The sequence below is a fragment of the Maylandia zebra genome, linkage group LG4 (assembly GCF_041146795.1).
Source record: "Maylandia zebra isolate NMK-2024a linkage group LG4, Mzebra_GT3a, whole genome shotgun sequence".
Classification (NCBI taxonomy): domain Eukaryota; kingdom Metazoa; phylum Chordata; class Actinopteri; order Cichliformes; family Cichlidae; genus Maylandia; species Maylandia zebra.
Genome location: NC_135170.1, coordinates 29,738,605 through 29,764,981, shown reverse-complemented (window position 1 = coordinate 29,764,981; position 26,377 = coordinate 29,738,605). Strand labels below are relative to the sequence as shown.

The 26,377-nt window shown below is 39.9% G+C and overlaps 1 protein-coding gene across 2 annotated transcripts; it reads right to left on the bottom strand.

Moving 5' to 3' along the window:
* mrc2 (mannose receptor, C-type 2) lies at positions 1-25,939 on the bottom strand. 2 transcript variants are annotated; one of them, XM_004552337.2, is made up of 29 exons: positions 25,602-25,939; positions 20,199-20,591; positions 17,410-17,583; positions 17,116-17,280; positions 16,237-16,350; positions 15,835-15,978; positions 15,555-15,746; positions 13,734-13,888; positions 13,482-13,586; positions 9,482-9,597; positions 9,244-9,392; positions 7,159-7,376; positions 6,628-6,770; positions 6,440-6,536; positions 6,225-6,354; positions 6,089-6,121; positions 5,812-5,978; positions 5,388-5,556; positions 5,159-5,301; positions 4,868-4,976; positions 4,605-4,771; positions 4,419-4,527; positions 4,089-4,327; positions 3,828-3,990; positions 3,555-3,704; positions 3,187-3,300; positions 2,655-2,834; positions 2,485-2,508; positions 1-2,384 (listed from the first exon to the last, which is right to left on the bottom strand). In XM_004552337.2, the coding sequence occupies exons 1-29, from the start codon at positions 25,726-25,728 to the stop codon at positions 2,164-2,166; spliced, it is 4,410 nt and encodes a 1,469-aa protein (XP_004552394.1). In that variant the 5' UTR covers positions 25,729-25,939; the 3' UTR covers positions 1-2,163. The 2 variants fall into 2 exon arrangements, with proteins under 2 accessions (XP_004552394.1, XP_023008306.1); XM_023152538.2 differs by having other exon boundaries at positions 1-2,381; positions 25,602-25,936.
* Between the last annotated feature and the right edge of the window lie 438 nt (positions 25,940-26,377).

Below are 26,377 nucleotides of genomic sequence, written 5' to 3'. Positions count from 1 at the left end.
TTTTCAGAACATAGACTTTTATTCATTTCATATAAAAATGACACAAAAACTTACAAATTATCAGGTGCTTCAGGTATCTTCACAGGGACATGAGCCAACCTGCATCACACACACTGGGGATCACACCGATGCTTATCTCACTTTTACATCATCACCTCAGTAGGTTCACATCTACTGCGCATAAAGGCAAACCTTTACAGCAATCCACCAGCAGAGGACAGAGCACGCCCGGACTAAACCCCTGCACCTTTAACATTCCTTTTTCTCTACCTTCATCTCTAGCTCCTCCTTACACTCCTCCTCCTTTCCCCCTTTTCTTTACTTATTTTTTTTTTTCCGTTTTTTTTCTGACCTTCATGTCCCAAAGCCCTCCTTTGCTGATTGGTTCCAGACGTGCCACTGAGCTCTTCTTGCCGACTCAACATTCCACAGCTGGAGACTGCGCACACACTAAAACACACACTTCTACTTACTCCCTATCCTTCTCCCTTCCCCCTCAATCTTAGTCCGACTCACAGAGCAAAAAGGGCTGTGATTTTTTTCTTTTTCTTTTTTTTTTCCATAACAGCTTCAGTGAAACACCAAAAGCCTCAGACTGAAATGGCTCCAAAGCATTCCTCTAAACAGGAAGACAGAAATGCACTCAAAAGGCAAGGAAAATATTTGATGAGGCAAATGTGAAAACTTAAAACGACTGAATTTGGTTTTTAGACTTTTTTTTTTGGCTCTCATATTTGCAACTGTGTCATTCACATGAACGATGTTTTCTGTTGCAGGAGAATTCGACGTTTAAGTGGCCAGCATTCCATAAAAGGGGGGTATGCGTCCAAATGTCTTTTAAGGGTTTTATATAAGTCAAACCAGCATCATTAAAAAGACAAAAAGAGAAGAGACAGACAGATATAACATAGAATGGGAAAAGTGAATAAAGGGTCATTAAAATGATTAATCAGGAAAATATCAAATTACAACTGCTTTGCATACAAAGAAACTGCTGCCCTTAAAAATGCTGAATCAGCTCCAGATGGCAGCGTGAGAAGCCAAAACAAACAAGTTGGGAGCAGTTACTGAGCCTTAAGGAGAATGACTAAAGGCAAGTGGCAACAAGTAAGACCGAATCAGATCAAGACAATGGAAGAAAGTGCGGAAATGTAGATCATAAAGTCATGGAAGCTCAAAGTCTGATCATTTGATGACAACCTTCAGACCTGCTATACCAACAAAAAGACAATGCAGTCTATTTAAAGACCAGCTTTCAATACAAACTTCTACTTATGTGCACAATTATAGTGTATGCCCTCAGACGGTTTGAGGTCACTGGTCCCTTTCACCTTCCACACATTCACATTTAGACTTCTTCCTCCTCCTCTGCTCGCCTGACAGCTGGTGCCGACGTGTCACATCAGGAAAGAGGAGGGAGGCAGGCTCACAAAACCACACATGCATTATGAGTTACACTTCTCTGCAGCTGCACAGATACTGAAAAGTCAGTGGGAAAGACACATTTACACAAGAACCAACAAAAAACAAGTTCAAGTTCAGGTTAATACTGACGTGGCAAAAAAATGAAAGAAAAAAAACCAAAAAGCAAATCAGAAAAATGACTTTGATCCCGAACAAGACTGCAGATATTCAGATGACAGAAAAATGTTGTTGAAACTGATCCGTAGCTGTGCAATTTTCTTTTGTCAATCAAAATAGGAAGAAAATATACAATGTGAGAAAAAACCTGACTTTGGCACCAGGGAAGGCAGCAAAGAGTTTTTGCATAAAACTGGTTTTATGGTGAATATTTCCAGCTGGGACAAATTATTCCCATCTGATCCATTATGGCCTTCTTGAATTCTTTTTAGGAAAGAGCTGTGCAGATGGAGGTATCTGATTTGTGAAGGGAAAAATCACTTAAACTGTTAGATTTTGGCAAAACGGGATTTTGAAGACAGGGTTTCAATTTAAAAAATAAACATCTGCTGCGCTCCACACAGCCTTTCAGCACTTTAAAAATCTTTTATTGTTTTGTTTTTTTCTCGGTTTTTTTGGTTTCAAAAGTGGCAGCAAAAACAGATACATGCCACAACGTGTATTCAGCACTTTGAAATCAGCCTCTACTGTGTCAGGTCGGGTTCAGTCCCGGGTTGGTCCGTCAGTCCAGGGCGGCTCGGGCTACTCTGGCTGCTCATTCAACTCCATGTCAGACACCAAGATATTCTTCTCGGCCTGTTCTGCACTGTTGGAGTTGGTGCGGCTGTAGCGGGCCCCTTCATAAGAGCCCCGCGATCCAACAGTTCGGTGTCGGTAGAAGTAGATCACGCCAACAATCAGCACCACAAGCACCAGGCCCGCTACCATAACAACAATCAGCGTGGGCAGGCGGTGACTATCTACTGGGTAGAGATTGAGAAGGAGAGATGGAAATCTGGATAAGCGCACACAATTCTGGCTTCAAATGAGCTGAATAACTTAGCAGTTGTGAACAAAACTTACCGTCTGAAGTTAAGATTTCAGCACCTGCGGATGGAATATTGAACAGTCAGTAGTGTGCTAAGAATCTGCATCATAATTTAGGCATTTCCCTTAGCAAATTACTAAGAAACATAATAATGACTGGCAAATGCTGCTTAACATGACAGTTCAATTAACTTCTTTGTGCTTACTGCGAGGCCGTTTGCAGATGACTCCGTGTGTGCGATTTCTACAGGAGCCCGGCTTCCACCGACCAGTGTTGCTCTGGATCCAGAAGCAGGAGTTGATGGAGAGCACAGAAGAAACGACATCATGTCCCTCCCAGTTGGTATACAGCATCTCTGTGCCCTCAGACCACACTAGACCTCTACCTGTGGTAGGAGCATGAGCATAAACATATTCAGAGTGCAGTTTTCAAGGACTTTGTCTTTAGTTTTGCATAAAAGAAAAACACACTCTGCTTAAAAATTCGATCTTCTCACCATCTCACCAAATATGTTTTGTAGCACTTCATATAAATTATCAAATTACTCTAATAATAAGATAGTAAATGAACTTTTCTGGAATAAGGAGACTCGCTTGCATTTAGTAATTATACTAAATAAACTGAATCACAAAAGATAAACTGCAAGCATTTCCCTTCCACAAGTCTGTCAGCATGGATTTTAAATCTGCTGCTATAGAGCGACATAGAAGAGACAGGCTGAGGCAATAATGTTGGACCTTTCACGCTGACACCCAGCCAAGCTCCATGTGCCTGTTCTGCATAACTCTGGATGTGCTCCCATACAAATCCATTCTCTGTCTCATCCATGATAGAGAGAAGTTCTGCTCCGACTAGAAGAGACAAAAAAGAAAGAAACAGAGATGGAACCAAACTGAATTGATTACTAGGGAGACAGAACAGTTCTGCCCCAGGCTGAATGACAACGTTGCTAAATTTAGTATTATTGATGTATTTTGTCAATCATGTTTGCCGTGGACAAGGACAGGGCTTTTGTATTTAATTGGTTTTCAATTTAGTGTTATAAGCTGTACAAGCTGTACAATAAAGCTAGTGGAGACGTGTGGTTTCTGAGATGCTTCCATACTTTTTTTGCAGGATCTATGTGCATCATCCTGCAGTCTAAGCAGCTGCAAATTGAAGGCGTAACAGTGGTTTCTGAAAGGGACCCAAGCCCACTCTCCCAGAGACTGGGGGCACATGCCAGGGTAGATCCACTGATGAATCACAGGCTCATCTGGCAAAAACAAAACATTTGAATGTAAGTCAAAATGTTGTCAAAGAATATTCAGTCCTACTAAATTGTTATTAGCATTCTTTTTTAATGCAGTCTTATATTTGGTTGTTGATACACACATACCACTCATTTGACAGATAGCAGCATCTAGTCTCGAATCACAGGGAGTCACAGTCCATTGCCCTGTGGTGGTCATGTGACCACATCCAGCCATCAGACTAGGCTCTCCATCATTCCAGTTTGAATATGTGACATCTTCATTATTCAGCCAGGTAAAGCTCCTTCCCTGAACCAGAAAATAAAAAATTATTTCACTGCAGTTTCTCTCACACTGATAAAAAGCTTTTCAACTGATATTTGTATTTTTAATTATAATCGGCTTACTCCATAGTTGTAAAGCCCAATCCAGGCTGGCTGGCGCAAGCTGTTTATAAGCAGTGTGAGGTAACCTTGCTGGAACGGATCCTTCACCCTGGCAAGAGTCCCATTCAAAGATTCACAGAGGTGCAGAGCACCAGTCCAATCCAGGCGTTTTTTCACTACTCGATACGTCACTCCCCCCAGCTCCACGGGCTTAGACAGGGAGGCAGGAATGAGGGCCGGAGCCGGAGGGAGACCTTGTTCTGAAGTCAGATATGATAGTTAACTAACATATGTAATTCTTATTATAGCACTTCTTAATTACACTGTCATAGTAATAAGTGATTATCAGACCTTGTTGTCTTTGACAGATGAAGCCATGACTTTCCATCTCACATGCTCGAGAAGCCCACATGCCTGTTTTCTTCTGCAAGTTTTCATGATACATCACCACACAGTTTCCCTGAAGGGTGACAGTGAAATATTTAGAAGAGGAACAGACTGATGACAAAGCCATGACATAAAAAGTAATGTGAGTACCGGCGTCTTGTTCTGGTGTGGTCCGCTGTTGTCGAGAGGCTCGCCAGGTGCCCAATTTGTGTAGCTGAGCAGGCCAGCTTTGGCCCATTTGAAATTTGCTTTAGAGTCTGAAGTCAAACCCACCCAAAGTTCAGCGCTGGCGTTCTTCAGCAAAGTGGTGACAAAAGCTGTGAGGAAGAGAATAAGTTGCACGACAGTCTGATGACACACCTCGTCCACCTCCAGGTTTTGACTGTATGCCATTTGTATTCTCCTTTAATTACCTTGCTGCAAATGATTGGATATCACTGCCAGGACACCTCCCTGACTCTCACAGTTGAGCTTGGCTGCGGACCATGTGACTCGGTTTGACTGATCAAATACTCTGAAACACTACACAAGCAGACAATATCGCTGTTTTACTGTAGTCAAGTTGCATAAGGATGCCTGAAATACAGCATGTGCTCTGTTGTTATTGTAGTTCTTGTACTTTACTGGCTGCATGCAAAATTCATTTGAGTCATCATTCGTACAAATGACCATAATGCGTTATGCTGTTACACTTTTAGCTCTACCTTATGCTGAAAGGAAGACCATCCATCACGACACCCTGATGGTGGATGAGGGGATGGTGGAGTTGGAGGAGCGGTCCCTGTGACATTCACTCTCTTACAGATGTAAGGCAGGTCAGAGTGGCACTTTTGATCAGCCCAGTCCTCTGTTTGGGTTTGAGAAAGACACGCTAATGGAAATACTCTGGATTTAAATGAGCTTCTCACTATATCTCTTTCCAGCTGCTCTTACCTTTGTTGGCTGACATGCAGATGCATTTCCGATCTCTGCTGATTGGGAGCGGCCTGCCAAGGGCCCAGGCCACATAATTTAACACCGAGTGATCAGACCATCGGAAGCGGCCGTCATTTTCATAGGTGTGAAGTCCCAGCCACCAGAGGTCACCTTCCACCTTAGACATCTGAAGGTGGGACACAAACTGTGAAAAAGTGTGTCTAGGCATAAGAGGTCTGTTTATAGAAAAAAAAGAGTACTACAGATTTATACCACAGTATCACTGTAAATGTCTAATTATATAAATAACTGTAGTTATATATAGTGTAATGGTTAGATTCTGTAATGATGAAGCTGGACTTTACTTGCTTGCCAAGACAATGGCAATTAATTTCAATTTTTGGACTAAATTAGTTCCTGTAAATGATGACGAGCACCATACCTTGCGTAAAGTGTTGGCCAGGAATGTCTGCTCCTCTGCTGAGTGAACCGAGGCCAATGAGGAATCAAACCAGGAGCAAATCCTCTGGGCTTGGTCCCAGGTGCTACGGTGGTCAAAAAACTTATACTCAGCCTCCCGGAAGCCAATCCATTCAGGTGAACTGGTGCCTGAATGGAGCCAGGAAATTAAAAAACATCAACAAACGTTGACATGTAGAAGGAAGGTTTTAAAATAAAAACAAAGGTGATAAAAAGAAAGCTATGAAAATAAGACAGACCTTCAGTGATTTCTGGTACCTTCTCAACACTACCTAAAAATACAAGACAAAAGTTGTGACGACCAACAAGTATATGTTTTGACAATATGTATTGATCCAACACACGATTTATGCTTAAAGTCCACGGCTGTTTTACCTCTAGGGATCTTGCAGATCCAGTCTAACTCAGAGTCACAGTGCATGGCCAGCCAAGTCATACTACCCAAGTCTGCCGCAGCACACTGCCGTATGTTGTAGTAGTACCGACCAAAGTTCTGGTATGTTAACTGAGACACAAGCAAGGATTAAACAGATTGCATTTGAAGTATTTTTCATCACTCGACATGTAGGCTGCTTGTTATCATGACTCACAGCTAGTCCATCACTCCACTTCCAGCTTCCATTGTCCATGGGGTTCCTGCGATTCAGTCCAATCCAGAACCAGTGCTGCTCATGTTCCTCTGACTCCCTGTGGGGACACATCATCGCCATCAGCCTCACCACCACTATCCATGCCATTGTCAATGTGGCATATCATCTAAACAACAATCCACACACACCCAAAAGCCTCATGTAGGATCTGCAAAACAAACTGCTCCTCCTCAGGGCCACTGATACTCAGCAGGTTGGCTCCATGTTTCCTGCAGAAATTATGAGCCCGCATCCAAGTTAACTTCTGTTCCAGCTGGGAGAAATGAAACACCTGAACAGAGATGATGAAGATGTCATTCAGTTTAATTAATTCTGTTCTTCAAATCTTGTTGATTGCTGAAAGAATTATTTCTGTTACAAGTGGCAGATTAAAATTTCCATAAGTAAAAATTCATTTCTTTCTACTGAAACGCAAAAGAAAAAGAAAAGAAAACCTGGTGCCAGCATGGCAACACAAAATTGTGCAACCCAATTTAGAACCAATGGGAGGGTCTGCTGCAAAAAATTCACCAGTCATTGGCAGATGCCACCCATAGATGCCATCTGGCACCAAGATATAACTAACTCCATACCTGCACAAGTCTGAGCACCACACCACTTTGTTATAAAAGAAGTATAATTATTTTCTTTTCTTTTCTAATAACACTTTAATTTTGAACCTTGTAACAGTAGCGTAGGTTGCTGTTGCTCTTCCAGTCGCTGGGACAGGACCCGCTGAGGCTCGGGGTGGGCTGAGGGACGGGGAGCTCGGGGCTCACAGACGTGTTCTGGTTCTGACGGCAGATGAATTTGGCCTTTGATGATGCACACTCCCTCACATCCCACAGACCTGCTTCTGTGTCCGTCGCCATAGAAACACAGCCGCTACTAATGTTGGCTGAAATAGATACAGGGGCGATACGTAGGTGAGTGGAGAGGAAAAGAGGCTGCACTGTGGAAATGTGTGGAAATGATCTAAAGGGAAAAATGTGATTATGCATTACTCATTGGGCAATTATGGCTGTTGAATCTTGTATTTAACCTTTCTCAGTACAGACAACACACATTAAAATAACTTGTTGCTCTATTACTCACCTCCCTTATGGTTCATCCATAAGGATGACATATTTGCTGATGGGAAGTGATAGAATGCTGCACATAGAAATTTCAAGCTCTCTTTTAATCAGGAAGAAATGTCAGGCAGAACTATGGTGCAGGCATATACTGTGCAAAGGAAAAGTGCAGAGAACGCTTCAAAGAGCACAAGCATCTGTTTTAAACTGAGTAAAGTTCAGACAGTTTACATCTTTACATCCATTAGTGACAAGTGTGCATCTGTTTGATTTAGAAATTGTTTCCATTGTAGATCTAAACTCCACAATGGTCAATATTTTACTGACAGAATTTCCTTCTCTGCTGCTCTGATGGTTGTTAAAAGTTTCCCAAGAAGTAGTCCAATTTTAAAACATTAAATTAAAAGTAGCACAAAAGCACCCTTCAGGCTAATTGCAACTGCTGCTGATTATTTTCCAAGACACGCAGATTGTCTGTTAATCAAGACTGCCTAAGAAGTAAATGCCTCTAAATGTTGTTCTAAATCTGTATTTTGGCAAAAGAATAAAACACCTGGGACCAATCTGTTTTCTTCTTTGCACATTAAATCACAAATTGGCTCTGAAACAGAATTCATTTTGATTAAGAGACTTCACTAACCTACTTTTATTTTAGGGGCTATTGTAAATGACCTGCTATTATGTAAGCATAATGCAGCTAGCAACAAAAAAGAAAACAAGAAACTTTTGCATGTTCCTCTTTTCATTTTGTTTTCTCTTTTCTGTTAATTGTAGTCAATCAAACAGGTAATTCTCCATACAAAAACTCCAGGGTGGAATGATTGTACAGCATACGTATTTAATTACCTTAAAAAACAAGAATTGGACACAAATAAAAATAAAACCAAACTGTACAACCAATTCTTGTTTTTTCAATCACCTGGAAAAAGAATTGTAAAAAAACAAAAAACAAAAACATAAAAAGGCCCAAATTGGCATAACATTCATGACTGTGAGGAGTGTATGTAAATTTCTGAACACAGCTGTATTTTATTCTTATTATTATAACAAAACAAGACCCCCCCCCCCCCCAATATAACAATTTAAAAATAATATAGCAAATATATGAAAAAAATAAAGCAGAGATAATTAATCAGTTAAATCCTTAAACTAATTGGCTAATGTAAGTAGTTTAGTGATAATACAGCCCTATCCCAACTATCAAAGGCAAGCACATCCTGGACAGTCTGTAGCAATGCTATCACGGAGAGACAGACAACCTTTCATGCTAACGGTCACACGTACTGTAACTGTAGAATAACCAATTAACCTTGCATGCATGTCTTTGGACTGTTGGAGGAAGCCGGAGCACTTGGAGATAACCCAAGCAAATACAAAATAATCCATGGAAACTCCCCGCAGAAAGAGCCCCAGCTAGCAGATGGATTCCATTATATTATATTTACTTGTATATTATCAGAGAAGAAAAACTCAGCACTTATTTACTGGCAAAAACTTGTTCAGTGGATGTATGGTGCTAAAGGATTTTTTTTTGAAGATTGTTTAAAATCGTCAGTGGTTTACAGTATATCAATAATAACTGATTTAAAGTTGCTCTGCAATTGTTGTAACAACAGTACAGTTACCAGCAGTACAATATCAGGTCATACTGTACATGCCATTCTGCTAATTTAAATCTGAAGTGTGACCCACCTGGCTGGTCTCGATTCCAGTGGGTGTAGGACACTTCATCATTGGTAATCCACTGGAAAGCACCGTGATTTCCCTTGTTACGAAGACCAATCCAAAAGGAATCTCCAGAGCGCCCGAACACCAGGCTGCTGGCGAAGGCTTGCTCAAACCTTTAAAAGCGACGAGGTGTTTTAGGGAACTAGGACTGACTTTTAATCGGTGCAGGGTAAAATCGCTTCCCTGTCAGTGCAGTATTTACCTGTTAGTGATAGTAATAAGTGTGGCTCCTTGGTCCTCGCAGAACTTTCTGGCTCCATCAAAGGTGAGCATTTCTTCTCCCACCCAGTAACAAGCAGGACTGTGCCACTTCCAGCCCTAAGAAGAAAGGAGAGGAATTTAACAGGATGTGGAGACTTATAAAACCAAAAAAACCAAAGCCTTACAAAATAAATATACCAGTCAAAGAAAGCAAGCATCTACAAAGGTTGGGCAACTCTTCAAATTTTCTAGTTTAAAGTGTGAATGTCAAAGTGCATCAAAGCACACACGGAGACAATCATACTTATTTTTGGAAAATGTTTTCTCTCAGAATCATGACCACTGAGTTATGCAGTTTAAATTCATTGTGTTTCACCAGAAAGAGTTAGACGAACTATGTAAAATCATGCAAGACCCACCACGCTGTACTTTTTTGTAGGAAAAATACAGCATATAGTATGTTTCCATGCAAAGCATTTGAATGATATTTTTCACAAAACACAAATTAGTGTATGTAAAAACAGAAAGCTGATAATTTTCCATTTGCAGAAAGAAAAAAAACCTTTTCCTGGACTCAGTCCCTCCTGCCACCTCATGTACTGTAGCTGTGGTCATGTACAGACACAGAGTGCAGCCAACATGTAGAAGGGGTGAGATTTTGCATGAGAACGATAGAGAGAGACAGGTTATATACAGCACTGTGTGAATAAACCCAACCCTAGGCCTTTTGCACAACCACATTTGCCATCTAGGCAGAAACCCCAAAGGTTTCAGCTGCTTGAGAAGCATTATTTCCTGAAACTTACACCTCCCCAAAACCCTTTGCTAACCACCCTTTGCTTGTGTTGCATTCAAAACATTAAACAACCCGTGCTGACTGATGTTAAATTTCCAGAACGCTACATAAATGATTTATTTCTGCTAGTCTGCAGTGTTTTTATATGTAAATTATATAGAAGCATAAACAATCACCCATATGCCATCCATCATTTGACAACAAATGGTATGCTGATGTTCTGTAGATGGAAGTACACTATTCCCAGCACACTTACTCACACAAAACATGGACACAAACAATGGAGCACATTGGGATAAGTCCCTTTGATGCTGTAACAAAGCACATATATAGCTAAGAAAAAAACCCCAACAACAACTATAACTTGCCTTCCCTTCATTTCTTTAACAAGTTCCTTAATGTGTGTCTTTTATACTGAGAAGCTAGCATGAAGTTGCTTTTCCGAGCATTTTTCTTTCTAGAAAAAAGCACTATGGTAGCAGTGAAAGTAAGTTAAAACAATAATGATGTGGGCTTGACAGCTGAAAAACAAGCCGAAGCTTTTTTAAAGCAGCTGAGGGAAGCTTTGGGGGGGGGGGGGGGGGGGGGGTAATATTTTTAGCTTGCTAATGTATGGCTTGCAGGAAAATCTGTTAGTTTGAGTATATTAGTATGAGGAACGGTGGCTCTCTAAAGGTGAAAGACACAGATGACTGAAATAGTAAGCACTATTGTTGAGGCAGTTAGCTAACTATGAATGTACTGAGTTGAAACAATCCAGATCAAATGTGAGCTCAGACACACTTGCCCATCAGAGGTCGGTTCTTAAGTCCATCTCACAGGCCTGAGGGAGCTATGTGACATGAAAAAGTGTCTGGGATCACATTGTAAAGACACCTTTTCATTTTGCAGTTTGCTGTAATTCCATACACACTCAAAAAATGAAATTGGGTGGTTGTTACATGTACAAGATTCAAGCTTATAATTTGAACTAAATAATTGCATTTTTCTATGGCGAACGTAATTAAATCATGTAGCATCTGCATGAAATTCAGCAACTTAATTTGTTCTTGTTGAGATGACATGATACAATCTAGTAAGAGTGGTTAGTTGCCTGGACTCATGAAGTTCACAAGATCACATTAGATGTCAAACTGCAGGAAAAACGCTGGAGTTTTAAGAGGCAGACAACTACACCCACACCATGTGTATGCTATCGCTATTTATTGTGGTTTAACCTGTCAATGACAAAAACATACAGAAAATTCTTCATCAAGCCTTGTAATCATAGCTTTCCTAGTTTTTGGCATGATGGTTAGTGGTGTTGCCTCACAGCAAGAAGGACCTGGGTTCAAATCCACAATCTGGCTGGTTTGCAGTGTGTAATTAGAGTTGGGTTAATTGGTGATTCTAAATTACGAATGAATGTGCAAATGGTTGTTTGTCTCTATGAAATCATCAACCCCCATATTGGTTCATTAAGCATGACTAGCAGTAATTGCCTTGATTAACATAGTAGTTGTTCAAACAACAAGATTTCATTGCATTTTCCTAAAGTTTTTAACCTGTGTAGAATGAATTAAAACAAATTTCACTCTACATACTTCAAGTCAATGCAAGTATACTACGTTGATCCAACATAATCTGATTACATTAAACCACCAAATCCCAAATGTGTTGCTTTGACATGGTCAGAAATCTGTTATAGTACTTGGTTAAATCACGTGGAAAAAGGTGCCATGATTAAATTGTGTTCATCCAACAACAGATTTTTTGAGTGCAGGAAGGACATGTGGGGAAGTGGGGAAACACCAAGTTCAGTTTTCAATTATTTTAGGACCTCCTTTCAACACAGCCTGGTTGAAGGACCATAAGCAGTTCCAGTTGTATTACCCATCCTGCCTGTGGCATCAAATCTGATGTATTTCCTCCCTGATTATTTACACATGAAGCAAGTGTCTGTGTGGGTTCTCAGTCAAACAGGTCATTGTAGTCTTAGGAGCTGGAAAGGAAGGTGACTGGACTTCTTTAAGTTATTAAAGTCACTGTCTTGAAGCAAGTGAATTATCCAGATAATTAAAATAGTACAACTAGAAGCCAAAAAAGCAGAAAAACAACAGCTATCACAGAAAGTTACGGCTTCAGTGAGTAGGTGAAACAACAGCACAGCAGTATCCATTACATTTTCTGAAAAATGAACCCAGCACTAGATGGGGTAAATGGCTTCAGGATCAAGCAGCACAATATTGCTGAAGCAGTCAGTGGGCTTTCTGTCATTGTTGTTTCACATGTTGCGTGAAGTGAGCTCATCTGCTCGAGACAAACCGCACGGCTGCAAGACCCTGCAGCACAGGCCATGCCAAATGACCCCTGTCACATTACCACCCATGATGCCTCGGTCCCCAGGGACAGGGAGGCAAGGATTCATTACACCAAACAAATGGTCCGTCCATATGCAGAGCTTTGCTGAATGTAACAGCTGAGAAGCAACACGACCCTCAACTTGAGATCATTTACATCATAAATCAGTACTTAGGAAAAATATATAGCTGAAAACACTGCTGAAGGGCATAAAGATGCACAGATATGAGCTGTAATTTCTCTTCTCGCTACAGTGATCCGCTGTGTGAAACATTAATCAAAAGGCCCGTAAATGTAGTACGTGCACAGTGAATGCTTCCAGCGATGGTCAGGTACAAGTGGTGTAAAGTCTTGTGTGGAGAGAAGTATGAGCTGTATAATCAGGGACAGATGCACAGATGCCACATCTTTTTTTTGTATTTGCTGTACACACATGTTGAAACAAAGAAACACAATTATTTTAATTTATTTAGAGTTTTTTTTGTCCGAGAGAATAGTTTATGTGCGCAGGACTCAGTCTCTGTGGTGCACCTTGTTACTTTCCAAGTTAAATTATGATTTATATTCCAGTTACAGTCTGGGGGCAGTGGAGTGGAGTTGAAGAGTGAGAGATTGAGCGGAGCACATGCAAAAGAGGCCAAAGGTGAAGGAATGGGTGAAATATTCAGAATAATAATTATCCTGTCAACAGCTAGAATTCTATGCTGAATAGCTCTGAATACATTATTTATGGTAAAAGAGAGGGAAATATAGAAAGAAAAAAGTCTGTGTCTACAGTAGGAATGAAACAATTACCAGTAATCTAAAGCATAAACAGTAAATGTCAAGGAGAAAATTAAGTATAGAGAGAAGAAAGGAGTTATACCTTTTTACACTGTTGGTGCTGTGGCTTCCCATCACTCTTTGTTCCTGGTTTTTTGCAGATGGAGGGCAGGGTCAGATTACAAGGGCTGTCATCCCAGCGGCCCTCCTGCACATCATTGGCAAGACACAAACAGAAAGAGAGAAAACAGCTGGTAAATATATACAAACGGAGTCTGGCTGATAGTCAGGGTCTGTTACTGTGGCATTCTTATGGCCCCCTGGTTAATGTGAGGGTGCAGAAGGGATCACTCACAGGTCCCCACATGGAGACGCAATCTTCCTGGGTGTTGCGGAAGTTATTGGGTTCAAAGGGATGCCAGTAGGTGAAGATAACAGGAGTGTGATCAGTCCATTGGAAGTCCATTTGCATGTCAGTGTCATGGAGCCCTACCCACAATTGCTCAGTGTCTAAAACAAAAAACAGACTGTTGGGTTAAAAAGATGATTATGGACAAAAGAAATAGGCTTAAGTTCCAACTGTGACATTTTCCATTAGGTCTGGTAATTCGTTGGAGCGGTTTCATGACTAAAAATATGATTCCACACTTTGTGTGCTGTTTTCAAGCTCAGGAAAGAATGTGAGAAGGAAGGAGAGAACTGTCTGGTTTCCTCTTTATTTAATCATGAAGATTGGAGGCATATAGAGGGTTGCTGCAATCTTTTTAAAATCAAGTTAAGGACAATTTTAGAACTTTTCAAGCAATGAAATCTAACAGTACTGGTTTCAGCAGTGTATGCTGTATCACCACTGCCACATTTGTTAACGTTCAAAACTGTGATGCAGATTTATGATGTGCAGAATGTCTTAAAAGAGGATTACTGTTCTGCAGCAACATGACTGTTTCATAAAGGCTTCAACTGCTTTCTTTTTAATAGCTCCAAACTTAAAAGTTTTCAGCACATGGCAGTAAAACAAAAAACACTAACTTGATCTTCTTTTCGCTGCTCCCATTAGGGGTCACCACAGGGATCTGCCTCCAACTCACACTATTCCTAGCACTCTGTTCTGTTACACCAACCCTCTGGATGTCCACCTTCACTGCACTCATGAACCTTCTCTGCTGTCTTCGTGTTTTCCTCCTGTGTGCAGCATTATTCAGCATCCTCTGCTCAACATATCGACTCTGCACATGTCCAAACCATCTCAGCCTTCCCTCTCTAAATTTGTCTAAAACTGATCAATTTTGCTGAGTAAATTATTATATCCAATGATATAATAAGGGGGCAGGGATAGCTCAGTAGGTAAAGTGGTCGCCCCATGATCGGAAGGTCGGCGGTTCGAATCCACTTAACGGCTACCCTGAGGTACCCCTGAGCAAGGTACCGTCCCTACACACTGCTCCCCGGGCGCCTGCTTAGTGGGCTGCCCACTGCTTCACTGAGTGAATGGGTCAAATGCAGAGAAAAACAAGTAATTTCCCCATGGGGATCAATAAAGTATCCATTATTATTATTATTATTATTATATTAATATATAACTGCATTATAAGCAGAATTTTAAAGTTTTTCATCATATAAGACATTTTAAAGATTCACTGGATTCACAGCAGGGAAATTGTAAAACAGTATTTGTTTTCTATCTATTTACTTTATTTTTAACATGGTATATTAGAGTAAATAATCAAGCTTTTAAAATGAAATTCTCTTTTAAAATTCACACCATAATCACTGCTAAAATACTAGCATGTTCTCTCCCATGTGTTTAAAACAAAACATAAAATTTCAGACATTTCGGTTAAATTTTGAGGATTTTTTTGTGAATCTACTGGGCTTTAACATCAGTTATGTAAACTCTCCTTATTGGGCAAAAATCCTGTGTCTACATTATGCCTGAAAACAAAGGTTTTATTCCCTCAACTTGGTTATTTGTAGGAAGTCTGCTGCAGAGGCACTAGGAATCTGCATTACATAGATGTCCAGTTAAAGCTGAAACCTATTTGAGAAACATTTGATGAACAAAAGTGTGGTAACATCAAGAAAAACATTAACTTTGATTCATTTTTGACTTTGAGAGGAAATAGTACAGTACTATAAAAAACAACAACAACAAAAAAAACCCCACTAAGAAACACACCTTTCTTCAGGTCACGTATGATGAACTCCAGCTCAGGTAGAGTGTGGATGCTAACCAGGTTGGCCTCCATTTTCTGGCACGTTTTCTGAGCTGTATTCCAGTCAGTTTTCTCTGAAGTAAGCTTATAGCAACCAGCCTGGAAGGCCTGCCAGCCCACATCACACTCATATTTCTCATCATCTGCCCACGAATCTGTGTAACCAGAGAGATAAAACCCATCAAAGTTGGACTTTTTCAGTGTGGTATTACTGTTTGCATTAAGAAACATAAAAAAACGAACCAGTGGTGAAGGGGTCAAGGGTGGCGTTGGGTCTTTTCTTGCAGACATACGGAAGAGCAACTGAACAATCGCGGTTTTGCCAACGACCTGATGACTCAGTTCTTATTACAGCACAGTTCTTCTCTTCAGCGTGATTTGGCTGTTCTGAAGATGAGTAAGAGAGACAAACTCTTCAGAAAATCACTGATTTCCAGGGTGTCAATCCCAAAATACTCTCAGGCTCAAATACTGTGGTTGCACCAGAGAGCTGCCAAGCAGGTGTTTGAACTGAGAACTGAACTAAAAACAAGCATGCATTTTTTCTCAGCCATCTGCAGGAAATAAACATTCAAAAAAAGAAAGATCACAGACACTTCAAGCTTTAAAAAGACAGAAAAGCTTGAACTGTTTTTACAGGCCAACCTTGCTCCCAGTTGAGATACTTGAGTGGTGAGGAGTCGGCCCACTGCCAGCCTCCACTGATGTCCAGGTCATTGAGGCCAATCCACAAAGCAGCACTGTAACCAGTGAGTAAACCTAAACAACAACAACATCTTCTTAAAATAAGTAAAAAGATAAATGAAAATGGTTTTGCTATGTGAAAGTAAAAAGTTACTCAACTCTGTCAGATTAGCTGTGACTTTAACAATCACCACTGCACCAGGCAGATTACACAATAGTTATGTAACAACAGTCTAAGTGTAGCCTAATATTGGCAGGACAGTCACAAAATTCAATATTCCTGTTGGCAGAGTGAATCTGCAAACCAAATATTCTGTTTGCCAATATGTTACACAGCCTGAGGTACTGAGTCCAGTGGGATCACACCAGGCACATCTGCATATTGCTTTTATTTTTATGGTCACTATACAAAGCAAAGCCTGTTTTTGTCCATCCATCCTTCCATCCATCCATCCATCCATCCATCAACATATCCAGTAAAATGTCTCAGTTGGGTTGGAACCAATCCTAGCTGTCCCTGGGCGAAAAATGGGGTACACCCTGGACAAGTGGCCAATCTATCACATGTCACCAGAACTGTAAGGTTTTTATAGTCACTGATTGTGGAGTTGAGAAGGTGAAAGCACATCTAACAGAAGTGCAAGAAACACCCAGAATCTCCCAGAAAACCCAAATTCTAATAGATTTTACTTTTCCACTGTGATCAATTGTTATGTTGTGAATCACAGCATAAAAATGTAATGGCATAGAACTGTAAAGATAGGGTTTCACTTTATATAATTGCATTAAAGAATCAAGAATAAAGCATATTTCAAACAGCAGTGAACCTCTGCACATTACCATTAATGTAGGTCTGCTCATGCAGCTTGGTGATGCTTAGCAGGTCTGCCCCCTGCTGCCGGCAACTGATCCGAGCCTCGCTCCATGATAGGGTTGCCTGGAAGTTAAACTGGTAACAGCTGTCTGTGACCGGGTCAGTATCCCAGAAAGTTTCACAGCCATTACCTGACAGGGCAAAGAAATTAACAAAAAAATTAGAGGAAAGTGAAAGAATCACTTTAATGTTGAGGACTGAGAAATATAAATGTAAGACTACAGTATCTTGTAACATCAACATATAAGACTATAACTTACTCTTGACAGGACAGAATCCCCAAAGCTCGTCTTTGCCATAGTCATAGGTGGTGGCACACCAAAGATGGCCATCTTCACGGCCAGTGCTGGTACAAGTGTGGAACCACTGGCCATCATAAAGGAAGGGCAGGTAGCAGGGGCGACCATTAGAGTTCCCCTGAATTGTATAGATCTCTGCAGAGTAAACACAAGAGAGACTTTAAAATCCTGCATGGAGCAGCAGAGAAAGTCTGTGTTTGTTTTCTTCTGGAGCTATGCTTGTGAACTTTTCTGAACTCAAATACTTTATATGTTTTCTCAGCAGCTTTTATAATCAAACTCAGGGTAAAAAACAGAGGATGAGCTTACAGTAAAGTCAAATAGTGGTCAGCGGAAGGAAGAGTAAACAGGCGGGGTTTCCAGAAAGCCAAGTGTCTTTTATCATGAACATCAAGCAAAAAGAGTTCAGAAATTCCTATGATATTAGAAACGATTAGCCCCAACTAATTATATTCCAAAGCAAAATCGTAAATTATACATTAACAAGAAATTATGTCTGATTTCTACTTTTTTTTTCATCCTAAACTCGCCATTTTAGTCTCCACATTCCACAAGTATAGTACAGTGTGAAAAACAGGGTGAAAGCGAGGGAGTGTGAGAGGGAGAGGCTGGATCTGCGGTGCTACCAAAACAAGTCACGCCAATGGAAAGTGAGGCAGACATGTTAAATGAGAGAGGAAAGATTTCTGAAGCTCCCTCCCTGACTTTCTTCTCTGCCTTTAGCATTGACCGGCTCTTTGGCTGCAGAGGAGCCGATGCTCGGCTGACTAATATCAGAGGCATTCCTCTCCATGCGCAAGCAGACTTCATAAAGAAAGTTGTAAAGATTGCCACTTGAAAGTTAAAAATGTCAATCCTCCCAGTTTGCATGCCACAAAACAAGAAAAGGGGAGAAAAATATAAAAGGGCGACTTTTCTTTTTTGTGTTAACTGCAGCTGAGCACAGCATGTTAACTACAGATTTATATGGCTGACCGACTCTAGCTGTAAAATTTTGTCAAAGAACAACTGTGACATTTGATAATGGTAAGAATGGAACTTAAAGTGGAAATGGGGCTTGGGTACCAACCACAATGGTCAGATTTAATCTAGATAGAAAACTAAATATACGAAATACAAATATACTTTAGGTCAAGAACAACTTGTGTGTGTTTACCGGAGTTTACACACACAACACACAATGTTTTTCCTTGGATTTCCGGCTGGCAGCCAGTCCTCTAGCATTCCCTAAAAGCAACATGTTTTAAAATCCATTTGATCGGATACAGCTGTGGCATCCACAGCAGTAAGTCTATCTGCCACACAGACGCAGAAAACACGCAGAGAATGATGACCTCACTCAGTGTGATCATACAATGACCTCATATGATGTTATGTAGTCATACAGGTGAGTCTATAATTACAAACATTCAATCCAATCTACATTTTTAAAGGATAATATCTCTGATTTCATATTGTATTTTTGTGAAGCTTACATGATTTTGAAATATATATTCATCTCTATGCGAGAGCAAGAAGAAGCGAACTTGTGATTTTAAGGGTTTCTCAAAGTGCTGCCTGTTGCAGTTGCAGCCCTTTGTAACATTTTATGGGATTTTGCAAAGGCCGTAGGAAAGAATGCGCCTTTGCAACATTTAATTCATCCACAGCTTATGTCATGCTATGACGCAGCCGTGCAGAAGGGTGCCAACTGTGCATTCCTCTTCAATTTATACTCTTCATTTCCAGCAATCAAAGTAGACTAATACTAACACAGAATACCAACATAATACAGCATTCTTGGCACAGACACATCATAAACACACTCTTTAGTGTGAGTATGTTTTTCTCAGTGTGTCTCTTAATCATGCTGGATTCCTAAAACATCATTCAGTCTTCAACATTTGTGAACCCCCAAACTAAATCTTGATCTAAGCTGCCTTTGAACAATCTTATTAGATAATAAACCATTTTATTGTTATTGTGCAAAAGGAATAAATTATTTGAACGTTAACAGCTTACTGCAGTTTGGAGTAAATATATGGCATGCATTGGCTTATAACATGAATATTAGAGCTACTTTAAAAACACTCTGAAATGAACATATCAGATATAAGAAGACTTACAATTAAGAATTTTTGATTTTCACCAAGGGTTTCATTATTTTCATAGCATTTTAACAACATTTCTGGAGACTGCTGAAACTCAGGAGAAGTTGTGTAATGCAGGAGGATAAATACCCTAAAAATCAGAATAACAACAAAAAATACTCATAAAAACACAAAGAAACTGTCTTCTGGAGGAGCTCCTCAGCACATAATCCAATACAAAAATACAGTAGAATAACCCGAGGAGAACAGTTCCCACCAGGCATTCTTAAGTTGAGCTGAAGGATGAATGATTTAGAATTCCTCCTGATTATTTCACAGAACTGAGCTACTGGAATCATTTGCTTTAGGTCATTTAGGCAAAAGAGGCTCAACCAACTAGAAATTAATTAGTATATGCGTGTTAAATTAATTAACTATTTGTGGCTTTTATAAAAATCAGAAAACATTATATGACTAATTAATTCAAAAGAACTGGCTCGTGTGTGTTTTCAATTGTTTTTTAATCTTTCATTAATTCTATTTAAATTTTTGCTTATCGGAATGCTAGTTTTAAAAACAAAGTTATTTCAGAGTGACAGATGTATTGGCACAAACACAGATAAAGACTATCTACCAATTAGATAAATACTGCAAATTTGAACTGATAACAATTACACCTACCCTGATTTGTTTTGGAGCACAGATCTTGCAGCCCACCATGTAGAGTCCATTTGGAACGGCCTACTGTCAGATTCCAGGGTAGATCTGATAGAGGATAGCTGTTGAAGTTGTCCAGCACTTGGCCACAGTTCCAGCTCCAGCGTACTTTGGGGGGTTCGCGATCACAGGTGTATACTCCTAAAGGAAATTTATCCAACTTCAAGCTGCTGTTATTAGCGATCACACCCAGGCACAAGGAGGAGCCCAAATTGAACAGCCGCCTCCGAGTCACCCATTTCCAGCGCTGGTTGGGTTCCTCACAAGCGGCTGACAGGGCAAGGGAGCGATCCTGCACCCCCAGGCACTTGCCCTGGCCCTCAAGGTAGAAAGCAAAATCATCAGACTTGGCAGGCGCTGCGCAAAGAGAGAGATAGAAACAACATTAGCACTCAATCTAGCTTTTGATAAAAACAATATCTTGTTAGCAACTGCTGGAGCAGCAGAGGTCAGAGGCAGGATCAATATCTAGTGTAGAACTAGTGGAAGTTGTGGACTCTGATGTCCAAGTGTGACACACTGCAGTGGAATTAATTTGCTAATAATCCTAAAGTGACCCTAAAATCCTTCATAAAAGTTATATTAGAGTCTTAGGCAGGGGGGAATTGCAAAAATGACCTGCTATAAACTGTTAAAAAATGGCTGTGAATGTCTTTAATTCAAGGCTAGTGATAGAGGTTGAATCATTTCTCCATCCTTCAGGTTTCAAGAATTTACGCCATTCCCACGCTTTAACATGGAGTTCTCATATTGTTCAGATTTCTCAGCTCTGATGTCTATATTGGTATTATGGCCCTTTTATAATGATTCTCTGAGAAGCTGCAGATGCCTGCAGACTGGTGTTGCTGCACAGAGCCTTACAGTATTCACATATTACCATTACCCCAAGTAAAATAAAACATTACCATAAAACTAAAGCTATTTAAAAAAGAACACATCCTGTGTGGTTGGATGCAAGCTTCAATGACAAAGATTTTCTGTAACAAAACCCAGCACCCTGTTTCAGAAAATGTTTGTGGTTTATTTTAAGTCTGCCTTTTCTTTTCTTTTCTTTTTTAGAACAAACCAAGAAATCAGGACAGTCAAGGCACTGCTGTGTGTCGTGGTGAAGGCAAAAAACAGACAAAAACAGGCAAGTCAGAAGCATAAAACTGACCTAAAATTAAAAGTATTTCAGAACAAATATTTCCAAAATAAACAGAAATATGTTCTCTGTGGTTCTGGGTTTAGCGATTGAGGGACAAAAGCGAGACCCTCAGCATTCCTACTCAGCAGGCTCCTGAAAGAGACCAGGAAGAAGGGTAAGAAATGGAAAAATCCCTGGGCACTGTGGTAATGGCAACATGAAGTGTCAAAGAAAGGTGTCGGGCCACCATGTCCTACCACTAATAATGAATCCATTCATCTATTGATTCTCAGAGTTTACGGAACTCAAATCAATTACAGGGACTATCTGAAAAATAATCCTTATTGGGACAACTCAGAATAGTTCAAGTCAAAAGTCATCACTAATTCACTGTCAAGGGGTCAAGGGTTCAGATTTTTCTTTCTATATAGATACCTTAGACAAACCATTGCTCAGCTAAAACACTACAAACCTCCCGTTCTGATTTTATGGATGGCGAAACAATGAAGACTCATAATGAGTGCCATAAAAAACACATCCCTATAATCTGAAGGAGTCAACACGCCCTTCTACAGGCTCTCAGCCTCTGTGGCTGTGTTTCTCAAAAGCAATATACGCTCTGATTGCAAAAAAAATGGCCAAAGCTCAGTGGCAGAGCAGTTCAGTTTGAAGTACAATGTCATCAGATATGAGGCCAACCTGCTCTTAAGTTATAGCAACCACTCATACAGCAACAGCGAGACAATAGGCTTATTTACTACGAGCTCACTTTTCTAATCATGAGAAGAATTAGATCAGAGGGAGTAATTTGCCTGAATGGGGCACAAAAGCCATTTGCTTTTACTTCTTTTCAGGGTAAAAGCAAGTGGGAGCTTATACTTCATCGTCCAAGTTAAAAAAAAAAAACATTCTGAATGCTTCTGAGGCAAAACTATCTTTCCATGTGTCTGTATTTCTACTCACTCTATTATTGCACTGCCTGGCAAACGTAAATATACTTCTGACTTTTCTGTGACCAGTGTCTTCTGTCTCTTCGGTATTTCCTTCAGCCACAAACCAAAGCATTTAATTTTATAATTAGCAGCTTCTAACTTATTTAATCTTCTGATTCTGTTTTTTTAAACTGTGCTGCTTTGCCTAGAAGTTAGAAATCTACCAAACAGAGACATTTCTGGAGTAAAACCAGTAAAATGCAGGGATTTTTGCTTAAAAATGACTCACTAAGAATTCTTTCCAGCTCATATAAAATGTTCTATCATTGACTTGTTCTCAGCTCTAAACGGTAAATCATTCCTGCTTTCCAATTACAGAGTGATGTGTGCCTCAAAGAGGTTATGCTCCAGTCTTTTTCAGGATTTAGTTACATGTCTCACTGTAAATAAAAAGTTGTGTGAACACTTGAGTAGCTCAAGTTACACAGTGCTGACTTGTTAACAGGCTGAGGGATAAACTGAAGTAAATCACTTTGATGCTATTCTGAGCCTTTAACAATAGGAGTTATATAATAATAATAATAATAATGATAATAATAATGATAATAATAATGATAATAATAATAATAATAATGAAGTGCTTTAAGCAGAAGAGTGCCCGTGGGAAGAGTTTCACACAGTACCGTGCCAGTCAACATCTGGATTACACTGCACTGAATGAATTTCAGTGTGTGAATATATGGTTAACATTAATACAGTGACAGGATGAGACTCTCCTCTCATAAGCTTTTGAACCATTAGACAACCTGAAGCTGAAGTTCCAGACATCAAGAAGCAGACTCGCAGTTTTAATTCCAGCCTGGAGGCGACACGACTGAATGTTTGATGTGAGAAAAACTCCCAGGCAATCAGAGAGAGTGCAGAATTCCAGATTAACTTTAAGTCATTGAGCCCTGTGAAAGCTAAGCCACAACAACTCTCCTGCTGTGATCTCATCCTTTTCTTTGCCCTGTCACCCCCTTTTTCAAAGCCGAAAATGGTTTCCTACCGAAGACACAGGCTGAAACACATGGCCAAGAACAACTAGCAACAAATGCCAGGAAAGCCAGATATTCCCAGAACCTCAGATTCTTGAATGCAGTCATCTGTTGGAACAGACTGGAGAATAATACTTAGAGATACAGGCAACAAGTCAGTAGCAAGTCTTGGCTCAAAACATTGTTCAACAAATTTCTCAACATTACACTATTTTGAATGTGAATGATTGTTTCTGCCTGACAATTAAAACCAGGTGGATTGTTCATTTCCCCGTCATTTGTATTTTTAAAGTTATCTCTAAGATCTAAATCACTGTATGAGTCAAAGTCTTTTCCCCAAATAACCTTATTTTGACAGATGTATGAGATAAAACAAAAAAAGCAGATCTTTAACTGGTCAGTGTGATAAAATGACAACCAACAAACAGACAGGAAATTCCAGCTGGCTGCTTTTGCTTCATTGGCGTTTTATGGTGGTCTGGCGTTTGAAGCAACCCTGACTGTGGATGGGCTTTTACCTCATCTGAGGAGAAGGGGTTTGGAGAAAAGAGTCTATTTGCATTTTGCAGCCACACTCTGAAACAGAGCGAACAGGAACCTCTGGGAAAGTGCAGATCAAATTTAGAACCCAGAGTGAGAATAAGTGCACCCCATTGAAACTTTCCATCACTCCCACACTTGTAATGGTGATAACAGTTTATCACAGTGTAGGTTTAGCTGTTAAATCAAGTGAGAAACAAGCCGGCTCTATTTCTGCTGTTAACTGTGAGACTTGTATAAAACATTTTTAAAATAAATTTAATGGAAGCTTGGCGTGAGAGCTTAGCGCTGGAGGATGTTACATCAATACTGAAAATGGATGTGAAACTTATTCTGAAATGGCATGCCATGCTATTTTCTGCCACTTATATAAAAAGAACAAAAACAAACAAAAAACAAAACAAAACCCAAACATATCTTAATCCCTTTTAAACCCATCATTTGTTTGAGCATCTACTAAAAATCAAACAACATCCAATGAAAGATTTAAAACAATTACAAAATGCTGGCCTATTTTAGACCAAAGATATTTTGGGGGTAAATCCGGTGGCTATGAATTGCAAAATCACCCACAAAGCAGGACATCAGGAGGCAGCATGTCATCTTTTAAAATCAGTAAACTATCATAATCTTTTCACATCTCATCCATTTGGTCTAAAAAACCTTGACAATGGCAGAGAGGTGCAAGTCAGTTCAAAACTAACAAAAAAGGATATTTATATGGCATAATCCAGTTCATGAACTAACCACGACCTTCAATATACTGACTCATGTTCTGAAGTTCTTTTGTGTTCCTCAACACAAAATATACTGCATATTGAACTATATTGATCACAAATTCAAAGGGAAAAGAAAAACACAAACGCACACACAAAAGGCTTTTTCAGGCCTATTTCACATTTTGTCATGGATTGGTGTGCAGACTGACATCCTCAAACTTCAAAGTGTTAAACAGCATAAGAAGCAATTTAATCACATGGAAAATATTAAATGAAGATTGGTCAGAATGCATTGCCTAACTTATTGAATTTCTTTGTGGTAGCTGCTTGTACACAGTATTTAATCATTCATACAAAATGAAGCAAAATAGTCACTGACAGGTTAAGCCTAGTAAGTCTGACAAACTTTTAGATGACAAGCATGAAATTGAGAGAAATTAAGCAAATCTGATTTAAAGCCAGGCGTTTAAAAGCAAACAATGATGTTATCTACCTCTTTTCTAATCTTTGGAGAATATGTGGGTTTTTAGGTGATGTGCAGACCTAACAGTTATGTAGGGCCGGACTGAATGTGTTAATTGCAGCCTGTAACAGGATGCAAAGGTCACATCTGCCCGCAGGGTGCCAAATGAAGCGTCTCTCCAAGTCGATTTTACAAAGCAGTCTAAAGATTCCCATCCGTTACCAAAATAGATCAAACAGGCCTCTCAAAAAGGTGCCTTTCTTTGTGTTTTCTGATGAACTTTACGCATAAATAAGAATCACTATACAGACACTAAGCCTGTAGCCTCTTTCCTCCTCCCCCAGTTTTTCTCCACATCTGGTTCCACTCACTGCTTGGCCTTTTTGGTTCGTGGCATACCAAAGCACTAAAGCCACAATGCGAAGCTTTTAATGTATTTTCCGCGTGGAAGTCTTTACCAAAACAAATGCATGCACAATATGGTTACTGCCTTCCTGCTTTTTCTCGACTTTACATGAATGAAATCAAGCAAGAGCTGTTTTATGCTCACCCGTTACGCTCTTCTTCAGTTCCAGACTAAAGATGAATAAATATAAAGTGCATTTGTAAAGTATAAGTTGCCGATTTGTCCATGTTGCCCCCGATTCCTTGTTTCGGTAACTGCGCTTGCTTTGCATGCTCGAAGCCGCACACGCCAGCACAAGCTGCAAAAACACCCAAATGTGGAGAAACAAAGTAACGTCGGAGCAACTCACGGCCCGACTGTTTGACTCCGAGGACGGAGGATGCAGAGCTGGTGGTGGCGAGTCTGACCGCTAGAGCTCCGTCTGCCTTTCAGTCAGAGGAGAGTGAAATGAATGGAGCAGAGTCAACACTGAGAGTGTGTGACGGTGTTGATATGGTTCCCAAAATGAGGTCCGAGCGTGTCATACAGGACGTCGAGTTGTACTTCTATAATGTAATGTCTTAATGTTTGCTTAATCATCCAGGTAAGCAAATCCCAAAAGGTTGATTCTGTTCATCTGGACGTAGCGTTTCCAATGGGAGAAACGTTTCGTCACTTACCCAAGTTACTTCTTCATTCTCAGCTGACTACAGGTTTCCCCAACACTGCACATGACGGAACTCAGTTATTGGACAATGTACTGTCTTTGGAATCTAAAAACAATAATTTTTTAAAAAAGTAATAAGGCCGATATCTACATTTTAAATAAATTATACACATATTCAGTGTTTTTGACCGCAAAATAGTGCTAATAAAAATGTATAAATAATAATCTGAGCTTTCAATTTTATGTTTTGAAAACCCTGTTAAAAAAACCCAAC